Source organism: Dermacentor andersoni, chromosome 9 (assembly GCF_023375885.2).
Source record: "Dermacentor andersoni chromosome 9, qqDerAnde1_hic_scaffold, whole genome shotgun sequence".
NCBI lineage: Eukaryota > Metazoa > Arthropoda > Arachnida > Ixodida > Ixodidae > Dermacentor > Dermacentor andersoni.
The window spans coordinates 28618222-28635671 of record NC_092822.1 but is presented as its reverse complement, the minus strand read 5'-3'; the positions used below and the strand labels follow the sequence as shown (position 1 = coordinate 28635671).

The 17450-nt window shown below is 42.4% G+C and overlaps 1 protein-coding gene across 1 annotated transcript in view; it reads right to left on the bottom strand.

Moving 5' to 3' along the window:
- Window positions 1-14384, bottom strand: part of LOC126527378 (uncharacterized) — a 28431-nt gene extending 14047 nt beyond the window's left edge. Inside the window, exons 1-3 of the mRNA XM_072284365.1 lie at window positions 10486-14384; window positions 7779-8122; window positions 3985-3991 (exon numbers count right to left, since the gene is read on the bottom strand). Of these exons, the coding sequence (XP_072140466.1) occupies window positions 3985-3991; window positions 7779-8122; window positions 10486-10543 (409 nt within the window). The 5' untranslated portion in view covers window positions 10544-14384. The remainder of the gene's footprint in view (window positions 1-3984; window positions 3992-7778; window positions 8123-10485) is intronic.
- Window positions 14385-17450: the final 3066 nt, after the last annotated feature.

The following is a 17450-nucleotide window of genomic DNA, read 5'->3' as shown; positions in this document are numbered from 1 at the left end:
CAAAAAATACACACAACGCCACTAGCACTGACAGGCTGTGTGATGTCAAAAAATGCATCTAGAAAGAAACTGACGCATATACTCATCATTGATTCAAACTGAAAGGCACGTTCCCTCGTGACAAGAATACAGAGGGTTAATGATGCCAGGTGGGCTCCTATGAGCACATTCTGTCATTCAGTCTGGCAATTTGTTACCCAAAAGAATTTTTTTTTTTAAATGTTACCAACAGGCATCCAGAATTAAGTGCCACCTTTTCCACAACATGCTTCACATTTCGTAAAGATGCGAACTTTTTCAAAGGTTATCACAAGCATCATTAAAATCTTTGTTGCCTGTGTAATGTAAGACCTGACAAGAAGGGGGTCAAGAGAACAAACTGGTGGGCTAGTTGGTACTGCATAATATGAGGCAAAGCACAAAACAGTATGTAGGGCAACAGAAGGGAAGGAAGACACAGCGCTGTGTCTTCGTTCCCTTCTGTTGGCCTACACGCTGTTTTGCGCTTTGCCTCAAATTAAGAAGGGGCTGCATTGCAACTGCTTTTCACTGCAATTGCATATCTTCAGATATTTAGATATTTAGCTGCACTTGCGTTCTATATTTAACAGTGGGTATCAAGTTGGATAAGTGGGAAAAAAGTCTTTGCCGTAACAAATGTGTGCATTTTAAACACCAAATGACTGCAGCCTTAATTTATCTATATCTAATTTCTGAAGGAACATATGAGCCTCCCATGTCCCCTCTTTCTCAGACACAAGTAGCGAGTATAAACATAAATGACAAGAGCCAGATTAAGCTAGATGCTACGATTTCACACCATGTGGGCTCCTATCACTGTCTTCACCAGCAGCCTCTTCATCATCATCATCAGCCTGGCTACACCCACTGCAGGGCAAAGGCCTCTCCCATACTTCTCCAAGTACCCCTTTCATGTGCTAAGTGTGGCCATGTCGTCCCTGCAAACTTCTTAATCTCATCCGCCCACCTAACTTTCTGCCGCACCCTGTTGCACTTCCCTTCTCTTGGAATCCAGTCTGTAACCCTCAATAACCATTGGTTATCTTCCTTCCTCATTACATGCCCTGCCCATTTCTTTTTCTTGATTTCAACTAAGATGTCATTAACTCGCGTTTGTTCCCTCACCCAATCTGCTCTCTTCTTATCCCTTAACGTTACACCCAGCAGCCTCTTAAAAAAGTATAATTCCTCTGAATCTCTCCTTCGCCAATCTCGACAGCAACACAAACAAAGAAGGTTAGTCTAGCTCCATGCATAATGTCACATCAGTGCATACGCAACAATACCAGCAACCTTGAGACGCATGGATGATTGATGGATGCAGGAAACAATGCTGCCCGTTTGAATCTCTAATGCACTGGTAATGTAAGAGAAGCTGTTTCTCTTTGCATGTATTTGCACTAGATTACCTTGCAATCACTACTTTCGTCCTCAAATTATGACCATACAATGACAGCCCCAAGCAACTAAGCGCAAGCACATTTGACCGCTCAAGGGAAGACTATGCTAGATTATGCTATATACTGGTATGACAGCAGCGATACCGCATGGTGTCACACAGCTAATTTTCGATCGCGATTCGAAATATACCGCGACACCCGAATGATTGTCTGGTTATAGGCTCTCGCCTATAACCAGACAAGAACCTTATTTTCAACAGTTCAGTTACTTATATTCTTTCGCGGTAGCCTTCATTTCAACGTGCTGCCATCGAACAAGCAAACTATTTCGACGTTTCCAGCACGAAAATAGACCTGACAGGAACTTCCGGGACCGATTTCATTGAATCCATCTGCTACGACGTTCTACGGGAACTTGACGAAACGAAAGTAGCGAAGTACCCACCGTCGTTCAACATTTTTATACAGCTCCATTTGAAACGGGACAAACACGTTTTTCAACAGCCCACGCGAATAAATAGCCACTGCACCTCACAGCTGTTGACAGGCACGTCAGCGTTCACGAGAACTATACTGTGGCCGCATCGCTTGCATATGAACGACTTCATTAAAGATCTATACCGAGAGTGCAATTAGGCATCTGCTTACAAGCACTTATACTACGCAAGGCGCTCCTTTGCTGACGCTCTGCTAGGAGATTACGACAGGTTTTACCAGATCGCAAGCTTCCGCGACTCGCCTTTTAACCGGTGGCTTTCTCGGTTCATTCCACTCTCACAAATCACTATAATGCGCCTGGTGAATCAAACACTTCAATCAGTGATGCAAGCGTTCGGATCCGGGGCCAAAATTACGAGGAGACACCAGTTTCACTCAAGACTTGTGGCACTCTCGGCGACAGCAAAACTCGTAAAAAGAACACAGGCGCCATGTCGGTGATGTCTATGAAAGAAGGCGATGGTGCTGGCTAAGGTCCCTTTGAAGATTTAAAAAATATTCCGAACGTAGCACTGCTATAACCTTGCATTTTAGAGCGAATACTTCCTTTTGTCTCTTTCGGCCGTTTTCGTGGTTGGTGGTACAACGGTGGTAGGTCGGGCTTGGGCGAGAAAAGGCGCCAGGGGAAAGGGCGTGTGCTCTCGGGCAACAAAAGTTTCGAAGAGGGGCGGGGGGAATGTGGAAGAGGGGCGTCGAGCGTACCCTCGCGTAACAGAGTGACGAGGAGTAGCGGGAAGAAGGGGAGGGGTGCGCACTGTCGCTCGTTAGCACGATCGCTCGTCGTGGCAAGACGAGATAGATATAACGTTAAACCTATTTGCCCAAGAGCTTACTATCCTAGAGAGACAGGAAGCGTGTTACCTAAAGCTTCTAAACTTGGTAAAGTAGCAACGCTCTCCTCCTCCGCCTTCACTCCTACTCGTTTTCTCTCTTTCACGCTCCCTCCCCGACCGCGGCGTCGCCTACACTGCTCGAGCGTAGTATACGAAAGAGCACAGAACAGCAACGGCACCAACATGCGCTCCTCGCCACTCCGTATACGGTTCTCAAGCGAAAGTGGCGCTGAAGCACAACTGTAAACCCTGTAAACCACGGAGGAAGCTATGGAGGAAGGAGTTTCCTTCCTCCATGCTGTAAACAAACGAAGCCGGCGCTATAGGGTCCACGTGATGCTATTAGGCCAATAGCGATGCGGCGTCGGCCAGAGCGCGCGAGGAGGCGGCATTCTTCAAAGCGTGGCGCTACTTTACGAATTTGAAGGGGTTTTAGTGCTACCTGGCATTTATTCTATGCTACCTAGTAAGCGAATGGCGGGGAGCATTGAACGGGAAGGAGTAGGAGGGAAGGCAAGTTCATAGCACGTTCACTGGCCAGCTCATCGTACATTGACGCGTGCGTTCTCACTGCTGAACATTTTTTTTGCACTACGGCTGCCACAAAGGAACTTCGGGAAGGAGAAGGAATGCGCCAAGGGAAAGGGTGCGTGCTTTCGGGCAACCAAGTTGCGAAAATTGCGGGGGACTGTCACTCACTTAGTTTGTTTGGGCTGTTATTTCTGCATAACTTTTGCAGATCGGATTGCTTGCTGTAAATGTTCGCACACTTGCACTGGTTGGCCGAGAAAAATGCTCTTTTTTTCTCCAGCAGCATGGCCAGAGTATCCTGGCACTGCTTTTCGAGATAGGTTTACATTAATTACTGTGGGATACATTCGACTGGTCACTTTCAAGCATTCTCGTGGTGCAGTATACATTTGTATTGTCGAAATTGAACTCAGATTCGACTGGTTTGTTCAGTACATTCGACTGGTTCCTACGACACTTCAACTCAGTTTGGAGCGATGCAGAGCCTTCTTGAGATTGGATCCACAGAAACCCTGCCCCAGCCAAACATGCTAGTTTCTCCCAGAGCAATCAGAGCAGCCACAGAGTTTCTGTCGTATCTTGGTCGCTCTCCCAGGTTGAAAGGTGGGCGCATCTCCGTGCGTGTGATATCGACCATCTGAATGTAAACCAGTCCGCAAGAACACTCGAATGCAACCAGTTGAATGTATCATCCGACTCACCTTCCACCTATGAGCACATTGGGAGCATGGCCGAAACACCGAGATCCAACAATTCTGATCTCATGGATCTGCCGATTACTCTGGGAGCAACTGAAGGTTCAGCTCAGACATGCTTTTGCTAGCTACAATATAGGCGCCTCTACCACCGATGAACTGCGGAGACTGACGATGCAGTCTCCACATCACTGCAAGTAGATTCATAACCAGCCAAATGTAAGGTAAATTCGAACTAATGTGTACTACATTACTGAACCTTACATTACCAGTACCGAACACTCGAACCTCTCGTATTCAGCTTTTGCACATGGGACATGAGCAGCAGTGAGAGCCGCTGTCATGGTTACGCAACTATAACAAGAGATGGTACGAGTGTTCCAATGCGAGTGCCCTCTGACGACGCCGATCATTATTAAAGAACTCTGGGTGTAACTGGGCAGGAGCTTTTGCTGGTTGGACCGTGAATGACTTTTTCAAAGCTCTTTTGAAGTTTTCAGGTAATGCTGCAGAAGGTACGCAGCATACTTTAACAAAGCAGGTGGCCTTTTTAATGAACATTTACTTTGGAAAAAAATTAAGCAGATCCAATATATTGTAGGAATCTAAGTGAAGTAAATGTTATTAGAGATAATGAACACAGAAACTATGCTTATGCATCGCTCTTCTCACACTCATGCAAAGGTTTTATTCAGGGCCATTGAAGAGTTTAATGCATTAATTGCCTTGTTAATAGCTCTAAAATTTAAAGGTGCACTGCCACGTGTTTAGAGTCATGTAAAAAGTGGTTGCTTCAAATGATGAGCCATTCGAAGCGATTCCACATCTCGCCAGTTTCATTCCCACATCTCTTCATCTCCAACTCCTGTAAGGCTAAACACTGTGCTTCACGTTCCATTTCAAGAGCCTTTTTCCATTCCTTCTTATCCAACGTTGCCCGTTTCAACTCAGGCGCACTATGCCACTCTTTATGAAAATATTTTAGTGTTTCTTCTTGTCTATCATAGTTAAATTATTTCTCCTTTACAAGCTCCTTGGGTGACTGAAAGCAAAATATTGTGACAAGCGTTGCATGTATTAATACAGATAAGCATTCTTTTCGTAACCATCCAGCAGACTCCACAGAACCATGTATCACACTTTGTTTAGAAATGAGAGGATAGTACATGAATATTCAATTCAGTATTCGAAAGCCCTTCTCAAATATGCACATTTAATTTTATTTAGGAACTTCATTATTTGAGCACCCCTATTTATTAATCTTGAAAGACTGCTTGCAACTTTGATGTGCAGGGTGCAATATGTCGCAATACCATATTTTTTACCCCGTACATCCCACGGATGATGAGTTGCTTTTTAGTGGACAGTACAACATACATACGTAATCTGCTGTAGTAGATAGTGTCTTCTTTGTGTGCTGGGACAATAAAATTGTCAGACAGTGCGCAGAGTGGAGTGAATAACATTTGGTGCTGTAAACACATACCATAGTGTGTAGAAACTTTGGTTCCAAAGATCTTGTATGTTTACAAATTTACAAGCAATCTCAGTAAAGCTTCATCCATTATTCTAGCAAGACCACAATTGACAAGGTAGTCTAACAAACAGGACAAAGACTGCACCTCTGTTTGTTACGATTTATTTTTAGCAAATGATTGAGAAACAAAAAGTACCACAACCATGAAATGGCAAGTCAGAAACACAATCTGCTTTCAAAGTGATGCTATGTGTCAGTAAATTAACAAAAGTGAGTGAGAATACTGCCAAAACCTCGCAATAACAAAGTCGCAGACAACAAAAATCATTTCAATATATCCAATAATGATCAGAAGATCTACGGTGTGGTCGCTTTTAAGTTTGACATAATTTTAAATATAGCAGATAGCACAATTCTAGTCCTTGAGCTGGATTGTTCAGATGTGGACATTACACTTGTATGAGAAATGGAAACAAATTATCATGCAAAGATTTAGGAATGAACTTCATTAATTACTTTACAGCACATATTGCAATTTACTAATTGTAGCTGTTGAATTTGCAAGGTATGTCCATTAATTTTGAAGATAGCATAGCACGCATTTTGAGATACGCACAACCAAGCTAGCATAAGTACGCACTGTTCCACTTAATTTTTTTAGGAAAATGCTCTTTTATGCATTGAAGCACAATATTAACTGGAATGCCCATGTATTTCATCGCACTTTGGCAACGAATATCTTGAAACTGGGGTCATTCTGAAAATTCCAAGTGGATATGCCTTGGAAACTAACCACCTATAATTAGCAAATTGCAATATGTGCTGCAAATTAATCAATGGAAAACTTAACTAGTGAATTCGGTGGATTAGTTGGATATGTGTTTCAATTTTTCCTGCAAGTAATGCCCGCCTCTTTAAATACTTCTGCTCTAGGACTGGAATTATGCCATCTGCCACAGGTGATTTTTAAAAATTCTGTAGAAGTTAAAATTGATCACCTGGCATTTTAATTACATGCAATAAGCTATAATAATTCTAGCATTCCTTCATTATATTCAATAATTCTTTACATCTATGTTTGTTATACTGACATTTAACTGTATTTTGCACTGAAAGAGCTTTCATTATTTGATACAAGTTGCTTCTGTGCGGACTGCCATGGTTATGATATCATGCCGCTATAGAGGGTAAACATGGGTAGCCCGACGGCTTATAGGCAAAATGACTTTGTTAGGGCCTTCAAAAAGTTTAGACAAATCCCCAGATCCCTTTGTCAAAACATTGGCTGAGGGTTCCCAAGTCCACCTAATGATAACTTCATCTTGTTTATGTTAGAGAGCATGTTTGTGATTATATGTCATCTTGTTGCGAAATGCAAGCTTTCAGTTGACAAAGTGTTCGTGCACTGCTATGTCAATGGCATGCTTTATATACACGGTTGTTTCAAGCATGTGAAGTCAATCATTTCTGCCCAACACTGCTCACCACGGTGTGTGACTTACTGCCGCAGAGAGCACACTAGCTAGTAGATCATGAGATTCCTGAAGCTAACAATACAGAAGGGACTGTCGTAACTGATTGTGCTACTAGAAATGCAATGTTCAATAGAACGAGACTACCACCCCCACAGAAGAATCTCATTAAGGAAGAGCAGGTTATTTAGAGAAAGCTGCAAACCTATACTTATAACAACCAGCACATTCTTCATAAAATTTATCCAGAAAGATATACAGACGCATGCCATCATGGTGCGAGGTCGTGTCAACCCCAGACCACGTTACATGGGCAACCACGGCATATACACGTAAGAAAAACACAGAAATTATGGAGCACACACAATGGAAAGCGGCACTGTTCAGTTCACAGGAAGAGATTTCAATGGCCATCATACGACAGGAAAGACGGTAAGCAGAAGCCAGCTGGGCCCCTGTCTAGGGACTAATGTGAGCTAATGCAGTTAATAGCAAACGTCTCCATACACTGCAGCGAGGACAGTCACATAAACCTTGTTGAATGGTCTCCTCGTGCCCACACATAGCGTTTTTGGCCATTCCAATGCGAAAATCAAAAAAGCAAGAAAATTCGTAAATGCCATTCCTAGCATGTCAGAAAATTCAGAGTGGTCTCATATTGGCAGAGTCCAATTGGGATACAAAGGTGGAGCAATCAGTCCAAGTGGTGCAGCCGGTTGTCTCGAAAACTTTTGGTGTGCTCCACACAAAAAACACGATGTCTTGTGCAAGCACAAGTTTTCTAGTGGCACCTGACCTTGATAACAGTAATGATTCCTCTTTGATGTCGCCTGCTCGATCCTGCCTCAAACTGCTGGATTTGATCCTGAATGCTTGTGCCGCATTTCGTGGTTCGTGAGCCCCTGTTGCCTGGTGAAGGTTCGAAGGCAAAATGTGCACTCGTAGAGCCGCTTGTGCGTGTGCGTCGGTAAATGGATTGCCAAGTTCTGCTTCAGAGCAAAGGTCATAGGGCACAGGTGGCACTTGAATGGCCTCTCGCCTGTGTGGGTCAACTGGTGGCGTTTGACGTGCCACCACCTGGAGCTCGTGTAATGGCACAGCTCGCAACGAAAAAAACGGTCTTGCCGCAATTCCTCCAAGCTCGAAAACGACGTTCGTGTTGTCCTCGCCGTCACTTGACTGATGGTCCCAAGGGCTGTGAAATAAGATTACACACGGACATCAGAGAAGGGATGGTTGGTGAAAATGCTTCCGACAAGATGGTGCCCCGGTAAAATTAACTACAACAGGTAGTCTTTAAGGAGAAGGCCTTAGCTCCAAGCCAGCTTTGGCTCTTTTGGTTCAAATATGCGCAAAACGTGCAAATCCTTTCATTAGAGAATTTCTAAATTTACTTGAATTAACTTAGTTGCATTTGAACAGAGAAAGCCAGTCTATACCAACTGTAGCAGGCAGAGTTTTGGTCCAGGACCTCGTAGTTTATTCAAGAAATTGCCGAAAATTGGTCAGAAGAAAAGAAAAGAAAGTAAAAAAAGAAAATAAAATGGTACAGAAAGATTGCACATCTGTAACTCTGCACCAAAATCAAATATCGCTGTTTCGCAAGCAGCATCTACTAGAGCATAAGAAGCAGACTGGTGCGATGTATAATTTTACATTTTGCATCAAACTGTTACAATGTTTACAAGAGTCTTGCGGAAGTCATACTCATAAATGTACTGGTGTACTTCAGAGCAGTGCGTATTATCACAATACTTTGTCCGTTCTCGTCTCAACCTGGTGCGATTTACAGAACCATGATTTTTTGAACTTTCTTGGTATACTTTAGTTACAAACGTATAAGAGTGATGCTTCAGTATTTTGAAATTCTGAGATTTGTAACAATTCCTGCAAAAAAATAATCTTTAAAAATGGCATCCTAAAGTGGAACTGCACTATCTTCAGTCAATAGATTTCAACTTCTTTTTTTGAATGCAACAAACTTCATAAAGTGTAGCAGAGTAGATGCCAAGCAAGACAACTTGTATTTCTGTGTGTTTACATAAGAGCTCAAGAGATAAAGCCACAAAACAAGCTATTGTGGTACACATCAGCGTATATGAACTGCTGGCAACCATCACTTCTACTCTTGTTGAAACAAATACCAGGACCTCACTCACATGCACATACACATGCACACACACACACACACTTCTGGTTCCAATTACTTCTGTTTGTTGAAAATTTAGTTCTAGTGCATTTCTTAAAATCACAATCATAAAATCATAATCATAAAATCATAATCATAAGAAGCTGTACAACAGCAGAGCGAATGGAGACTTTTCAATTCTTCAAAGAGTTTTGCCAAGTTTACAGAATGTCGTCTCCATGTAAGAACACTCTGCAGGAAATCCAGATGTGAGAACATCAAGCACAGCGCGTCAATGATAATAGGAAAGCACCTATGAACAATATGCCTCGTCCAATACTTGATAAATAATGAAAGAAGTGAAACCGCCACATAAATACGATTGGACGAGAGCAAACACCCTTCCTTCCAGGTCGACTTATGAAAACACTTTACAAATATTATTGAAACATGCAGAACAGGTGAGATAAGTGTTTTCAAATGTATGACACGTTTTACATAAAATTATTTTCATCAGCATTTTTTTTGCTTTTGATGCAACATCTTGGCGTGCACAATTGTGCATGCAGCATCTGAAAGAGATGTACCGTATAGACTCGTATAAATATATATATACATATATATATATATATACTTTCTGTTGAGAAGGCAAACATAGTGCTAGCACAGCTTGAAAAAATACCACAGAAGATTAACTCAAAACAAAGCAAACACTGAGATCAGTACTGCAGTAAGGAACAATGCTGCTTTGTTGCATATTTCATTAAAACCTTGAAGGTGACAAAACAAACAAACAACAATATATGAGAAAAACACACATGACAATTTTGAGACATATGTAGGGTCAAATTGGTTGTTGCAGCAAAAGTGAGGAAATACATTGTTCCTACTGCTCTCTGTTCCTTGCACCATCAAAAGTTTCAAATTGCGTGTCTCGGCTTTAACAGGGCTACCAGCGGGAACGTGGACATTTTTGCTAGGGCAAGTTATACGTGTGGGAAAAGCCTGGTTACGGTATTCAGCATATCATCCACTGAGCACTTACGTCTACACATGAGCATTTGTTGAGGGAAGCAATTGCTGGGCAAGAGACTACGAAGGCCAGTAACCAAAAAGACTGGCAGGTGCAATAATCAGTGATTATGAAGTTTGGAATAAAGAATGCTTACCTCGCAGAAAACAAAACATACAAAAGAACATACCACTGTGAGAAATGCAAGCGAACATATTTACGCACTTGGTTGCCAGAACAGCCATGTAAAGACAAGTGTCATGCATGAAATGATAAAGAAACAATGATCATTATATGGTTGTCAACTTCTCCTTCTTAAAAATATCTTTAGGCTGCTTCTCTATTTCTGAATTCCACTAAATAAGAAACGTGCACACTGCGGAATAAGCCACAAAGTGGAATTAGGCATCAGTTGTACTTGGAGACGTGCAGAGCCCAGCTGGGACGGCAGGTGGACATCGTCGCAGGCCCTCCATTGCATTTTTTTTTCCAGGCTGAAAACAAAAGGAACAGAAGTTAAGCTCCTGACAACATACAGCCCAAAACAAGGAATTGGAAGCAGATTAAAGGGCTATGGACATGACGTTTCCGAATTGAAAATTTTTTTTTTCGCTATATGAAGGCCCAAAGTGTGTATACACTAAAAATTACCGGCAATTGTCAGAGCACTCCTAAATATTTACCAGTGTAATACTTGTTTCCATAAACCAGCCTCAGTATCAGTACTTAGGAGGAGGATGCATCACACCGTCATGATACGCTAGCTCGCTTTGTTCCTGCAGCCATTGTGGCTGCTACATGTGAGTGCACTCAAAAGAACCACGCACAGCGCCCTTCTTTATTTTTCACAAGCAACGACGTCACACCTAGCCTTACTGCTACATGACATCAAATTTTGCTCTGAGTCATGACGATAATGTCGATGATGGAAAGTCTGACGTTTACAGACAACTTTAATATCAAATTAGAATATCTTGTACTTCCCAACCTTCACAGTTGGTAAGTGTCAGCTTTTTAGGCTTTTACGTATGGTAATCGTCTGGTAGAGCCTCTACAGCTTCAAAAAAAAATGTGTCGATGCTCCTTGACCATTTAACTACCAATCACGAACTGAACTTGTCCTAGGTGCTGTACCAATAATGCTAGACAAGCCGTACCCATAAACTTAATTCACGTCGTGCATTTGAGTTTTGGCACTTCAACATATTATTTCAGGGTGCATTCGATTGTTTTTGTTATCTGCTCAGATAATTATGCTCGAACCTGTCACGCGTGGCGAGGGAAAGTCTCCCTAAGAACAGATGTCTTTTGTTAATATTTCGGATTAATATACAGTAAACAATCACTTCAACAAACTCAACTTATTTGAAATATTGCTTTATTTAAAGTTTTTTACGTTCTCACATTGCTATGACCCTATTACAGCTTCTCTGCTTCTAACGAAATAGCACTCGTAACAAAGTTAATTTTCTGTCCCAGTGACCTCACTACCACAAGGGTTTACTGTAATCGATAAACCGTATGCGTAACACCTTTATAGAATAAACGAGAAGAAAGGGGGTTAATCGAGGGGCCCAATTTTTATTAAGTATATCATAAGAAGCCAACAAACAATGACACCAAGGACAACTAGGGGAAATTATACTTACTAAATGAATTAACGAAATCATAAATTAATGGAAATAAAAGTGGATGAAAAAACAACTTGCCGCAGGTGGGGAACGATCCCACGTCTTCGCATTTACGAGTGCGATGCTCTACCTTTATCGAATTGGGATATGAGACGCAATAATTTGCTGGAACAAAAAGGAAACAGTGAATTTTTCGCACTTTTTTACAAGGGAGTTTGGGAGTTGAAGGGTTAAAAAAGGGAGGAGGTGAGGGGAAGACTTGCCAAGGTTCGGTGTTCGTTTCCAGATACGATCACGCAGTTATGGAGTTAACTTGAGAAACGGGTGGCAGCTTGCATGCTTTGGGAGGCACTTCTGTTGGCTGAAGCTTCTTGGGCTTCTTGGTTAGCTTGGTTGGCTGAAGCTTCTTGGTAGCGCTGCGTATTGTGTGTCCGTACATGCTTCACCATGTTCTCCTTTTGTTTAAAAGTCATCGGGCACAGGTGGCAGGTGAATCGTTTATCTCCCGGAGCGTGGATAGCCTGAAGGCGTTTGAGGTGCCACATGTTGCTGCTAATGTAGGGGCATACCTTGCATCGACACCACAGTTTTTGCAATGGTGTTGAGCTTGACGTCGGTTCCTGCTTTACAGACACAACTTCCCTGGCCTTGCTGCTGGCTTTACCAGCTGCGACATAAAGAGGATGCAGGGATGAGAGAGATTTTGCAGAAATAATGCCACACACTTTGTAGCGAGATGTGCTCCAGCAAAACCAACATCGACAGTTGTCAATATTCGAGACAAGCTCAATGAGCTTTAATGGTATATGAAAGTACTTCTGATAACAATCGCCTTCACCGTCAATACTTTTTTGTCATGTGGATAAGGTACAAAATGTACAGTTGGCCACAAATGTTTACGTGACACAGGATTTGAGAAAGCACTGAATTCTAGGGAAGCCCGGGCACTTTACTATCACCTTCATGTCATACTTTTGTTGTTTGGATAAGACAGAAAATGTACAATCAGTCGCAAAAGTTTAGGGGACATGGATTTGAAATATCACTTAATTCCAGAGAAGCCTGTTTGGGAGTTGAAGGGTTAAAAAAGGGAGGGGGTGAGGGGAAGACTTGCCAAGACGACTAACTGTCATCTTCATTGTCGACATTTGTTTTGGATGAGACACAAGAACGTACATTCAGCCGTGAAAGTCTACGGGACAAAGAATCTGAGGAACAGCAAAGTTGGAGTGAAGCCCGGGCACATAACTATCGCCTTTATTGTCAATACCGTTTATCACTGGGATGATACGCAAAATGTACAGTCAGCCACAAGAACGTACAGGACATGGGATTTCAAAAAGCACTGAAATCTAGTGAAGCCTATATTACATAGCCTTGAATTCAAAGTTTCAATATGCACTAGTGTTTGCAACCTACGTAATGTCCCATTAAATTAGAATCGGCAGGCCTTAACAGAGTAAAATTCAACATTTGTTTGGATGTCCTGTAAACTTTTGCAGCCGACTACGCACCAAGAAAACTTTCTGCATTTAGCCCATGAAGACGTGCATGGTGAAAGAGGATTTTGCAGAACTGGATTCGAATATTGGAAGGTCGGAGGAGGGGGTGGGACCAAGGGAGCCTATGCTAGAGATAAAAAATAATTGCTAGCTTTATATATCCTTGAAAAGAGGAGGAATTGTTGAGTTCCACTGTAATTTTGTCTGTCTTATTCATGAGAGCCAATGGCCCCATGGTGTGGTAAAAAACAATATCACAAGAATTTACTGGAAAGGTACTGTGCAGACAGGTATCTTTCTCTTACTTGGGTGCGGTCGTCTTTCTTGGATAAAATTGTGAAGGGTGGTGATGAAATTAAGGAGACAATGTGCCACTCCAGTTCAATCACCTGAATTACTAACGCGATAGCCTTAAGGGCCCGTGTCACAAAAAATCCTATGTTGGCGTTGGACGTTGCTTGGCGAAAAATCATTCCGAACCACAACCACGCAGGTCATCTGAGTGGCGCAGAGGCATTACTGAACCAATTGAATTCCTCAAGGTAACCTGCATCAGAAAAATCATAATGTACAATCTAAACACATTCTACAGACAGGATAGCGTCGGATTGTAATTTGAGTATACGAGAAAACAATTCTGTTATGTGGAAATTCAAACACAGACCCTTTTTCCAGCATTTCTACCATTCATAGAGGAGCCATGGCCTCCAAGATTTGCACGCGCCAGCCGGTGCACGCACGTGGGCCAATCTCAGAGGCCATGCAGCGGTGCGCCCATTTTCTTGCAACGCGTCCAGATGGCACTCACCTCTACCACACAGCGTGCCAATTCTACCAGAAAGCTCGCCTTCGTGCATAGCATTCGATGCCAGCGTTTCCCGACAAACATTACGGTTACATAAGCTGCAGTTGTCGGGAGGTGTGAGAAGCAGTCGGAGATCTTTGAATGCTATTGCGTTACACTTTAAGGGTGAAGCTTAAGGATTCTCCCAATTTTTTTCCCACAAATTTGCTGTTTGATGTATATGTTCTGCAGGTGACGACAACATGTGCCATTTATTTACCCAGCGAAATGGCTGAATAAAATGTTTACTTCCCACGCCGTAATTCTATGTTCTCGCACACTTTCGCACGAGACTTCTTTCAAATAAAGAAAGCTAATTGAAGAACTCATTTACCGATGTAACCAGTGAAAACTGCTGGAATGTTTTCACCACACTACTATGGAGTTTCGGACATATACAGTCAGAGGATTTACATATGTACGGGCTTCGTTATGCAATTGCTTGAGGCAAAATACAGCTGTAGCTAGGTGCGCAAAAAGTACATTTTGAGGCAGAATCGAATAGTGCTACAAACCAGTAAAGCTTAACACTTTTCAAATAGTATTAAAATAGTGAATTATTTGTTTTATTTTGGTATAAAGCAACAACTATGTTCTAGTGTTTGCAATGTTAGCACAGGTTTCGTTGTCATACTGCACGTTAGGAAGGATGCTTTACTAAAGTACAACTGCAGCGTTTGAAGAAAAAAATTGTTTATTGGCATACTGCTACTTTTTTCAGAGCTTCAAAGGTCACGCATTATCAAAACGAAGTTTAATGAGACAGACCTACAGGCCTGCTCAACATGTTTGTGTAATGTGAACCTACACAGAGTAAGTGTCGTGACTAACTCGGAAATACGTAGCCAGCAACAAGAGCAAGAAAAGAAGGGGGGGGGGATCCTGGAATGCCCAATGCCTGGTGGTGCGACTATTACATCAAATGAAATTAAGTTGCAGGGATTAACATTCCAAAGCAACGAACGATACGAGGGCCAAATGCATAAATGCAGGATTAGAAAAAAAAAAACCAGTCTATATACTGACAGCTTTTTGGTGCATAAAGGGTATGACGTTCAACAAGGCCATCTTGTGGGCTTGTTTGGCATCTGTGCATTCGGGAAGTTCCAGATTAACTTAGACCACCGAGGTTTCCTTAATGAGCATGAAAATCCGAGCACATGAGTGTTTTTCCATTCTGCGCTGATTGGGGTTGGGCCACCGTGGCCGTGAATTGAACCCGCGACCACTATTATATGAAATAGTGCTGTGACAATACATCCCAATTTATTTCTTAAGAGGGCACTAGTGTGCTGCAACCAAAAGTAGTAGTAAACAATGCCTGTTGATAGAATGACACATCTGATCAAAATATGAGCGAACGATCATGACTTAGGTGGGAAATTTCGACTCCCTCGGCAGCACAGCACCTGTTAAGTAACTTCTCATGTTTTGCATCAGTTATCGCCAGCATGAAAGTAATTGCATTCTTGTTTATGTTTGATCACGCAAGTTGACGATGTGAAGCATTGCAAAATTATGCAAAAAATATTCATATTTGCGAATACCGACTGTTTGACAGTGAGACTGAGTTGAAGAGGGCAATATTCTATTTGTTAGTCTAAAATTTCAAATGTTAGCACTTCCCTAGCCATTGATTTGCAAGTAAAGAAACAAGCACAATTAAGCAAATTGTCTTGTGAAATGTAATAAATACTGTTCCTTGCACTTTACTATAGTCGGATACAAATTTAGAAAAAAGGGGAGGCCCCGCCCAGATGACCGAAGCGCCACAGCCGATTGCCTCCGCGACTAAAATAGCCCCACTTGAAAAATCGTGCTCCTGAAACGCGTAATTCTCGGTATAAATAAATACTTTTGTATTTTGATGACTGGTTTAGTAGAGCTCTCTTGTGCTACAGCACATGCCGGATCGCGAGAAAAAAATAACCCCGTGCCTTCTACAACGTTGCCCGTCGTCTGCTCTTTAGCTTCATTGCAACTGACAAAAGTAGAAAGAGCAGCTCCGCAAGGCTTTTGCGCTTGTTCACATGTACACGGCGTGTATACTACTCATTTTCCAAGCTTAAAATGAATCAGTTGGTATTAATAAAGTACTTATATAAAACAATGCATTTATCGCAACCGTTACAAACCTGGGGCGAGAATACAGTCGAGGCCGGAAGGTACAAAAATGCTCCATTCATCGTTTTAAATAAGTACTCTTGGTTTTAAATTGCATAAAATTTAGATATTTTTTTGGTTTTGTGTTTTCACCATTTCACAGCACGCATTCTACAGCTTGCGCGTGCAGTGAGCACTGGTGTACAGCAATCAATCGACGGTGCTACACAACGCTCGAACACCGTCACTAGACGCTCGGCTATCTCACTGCGGACAATGATCGTTCACGCTAAGTTGACGGCTACAAATCTTTGCGTTGAAGGCTTCTTCTGCAAATATTTTTTGTTGAGACACTTGTAGGTTTGTTTCTTGTGCGCACACTTTTCTGATTTCTTCCGAGAATGGTTTTGCTCCATCACTTCACCACCCCGTCCGACAAAAATCGCAGTGACACAGTACAGGAACACACCTGCTGCTAACAGTAGGCACCAGTCTTTGGAAAACTTTTCTCGTCGTAACTTCACTCAGGAGCAATATAAAACAACATGGAACAAACACGCAGGATGTGTGTTTGTAGCGGTCGCCGCGGGATCCTGTTTTCAGGCAAAGCGTAGCGCAGCGCCAGCGATGCTCACTGCAATGTTCCTTCGCCGGATCACAGCTCAGAATAAACGCACGTGGCACAAATGCAGCATTGTAAGCTCGCAGTAATATTTCTGGCATGATAGACCATCACAAACAGTTCTGGAATTCACTCTGACGAGGGGCCGAAGCACACAGCTGACGCGACCTCGCCCAGTTCGAAGCGCGGGTGGCCATCTTCTCCGTCGGCAGAGTCACCGGCCGTCCGGCTCATGACGTTAGTCCAGAGTGCGCGCCCATTGAATGCTCGTGTGCCTCCGCCTCAGGGGAGTAAACGCCCCCTTTTTTCTAAAGTTGTATCCGACTATAGTAATGAAGCAGGTTGAATTAGTGTACTGCATGCCTCATTTTAATTATGTCAGCACGCAAGTTAAGGAAATATACTTACCTCGGCTACACTTTTTCTACACTGGTCCCAAAGGACGTGTATGTACTTTCATGAACTAACCACTACGCCAACCTAAATTGAAATTCGGTAATTCTAAATAAATAATAAACTGTAGCTTGTAAAACACAACTGAAACACTCCATGAACGGCCATCGAGAATCGGAAGAGTTGAATATTCTCGTGCACCAAATCAGATTACTATTTTTTTTGCAGCCAAGAATTGATATAGAAATTCAACAAACTACACTTGATAGAGCTCTGACAACAGCACTC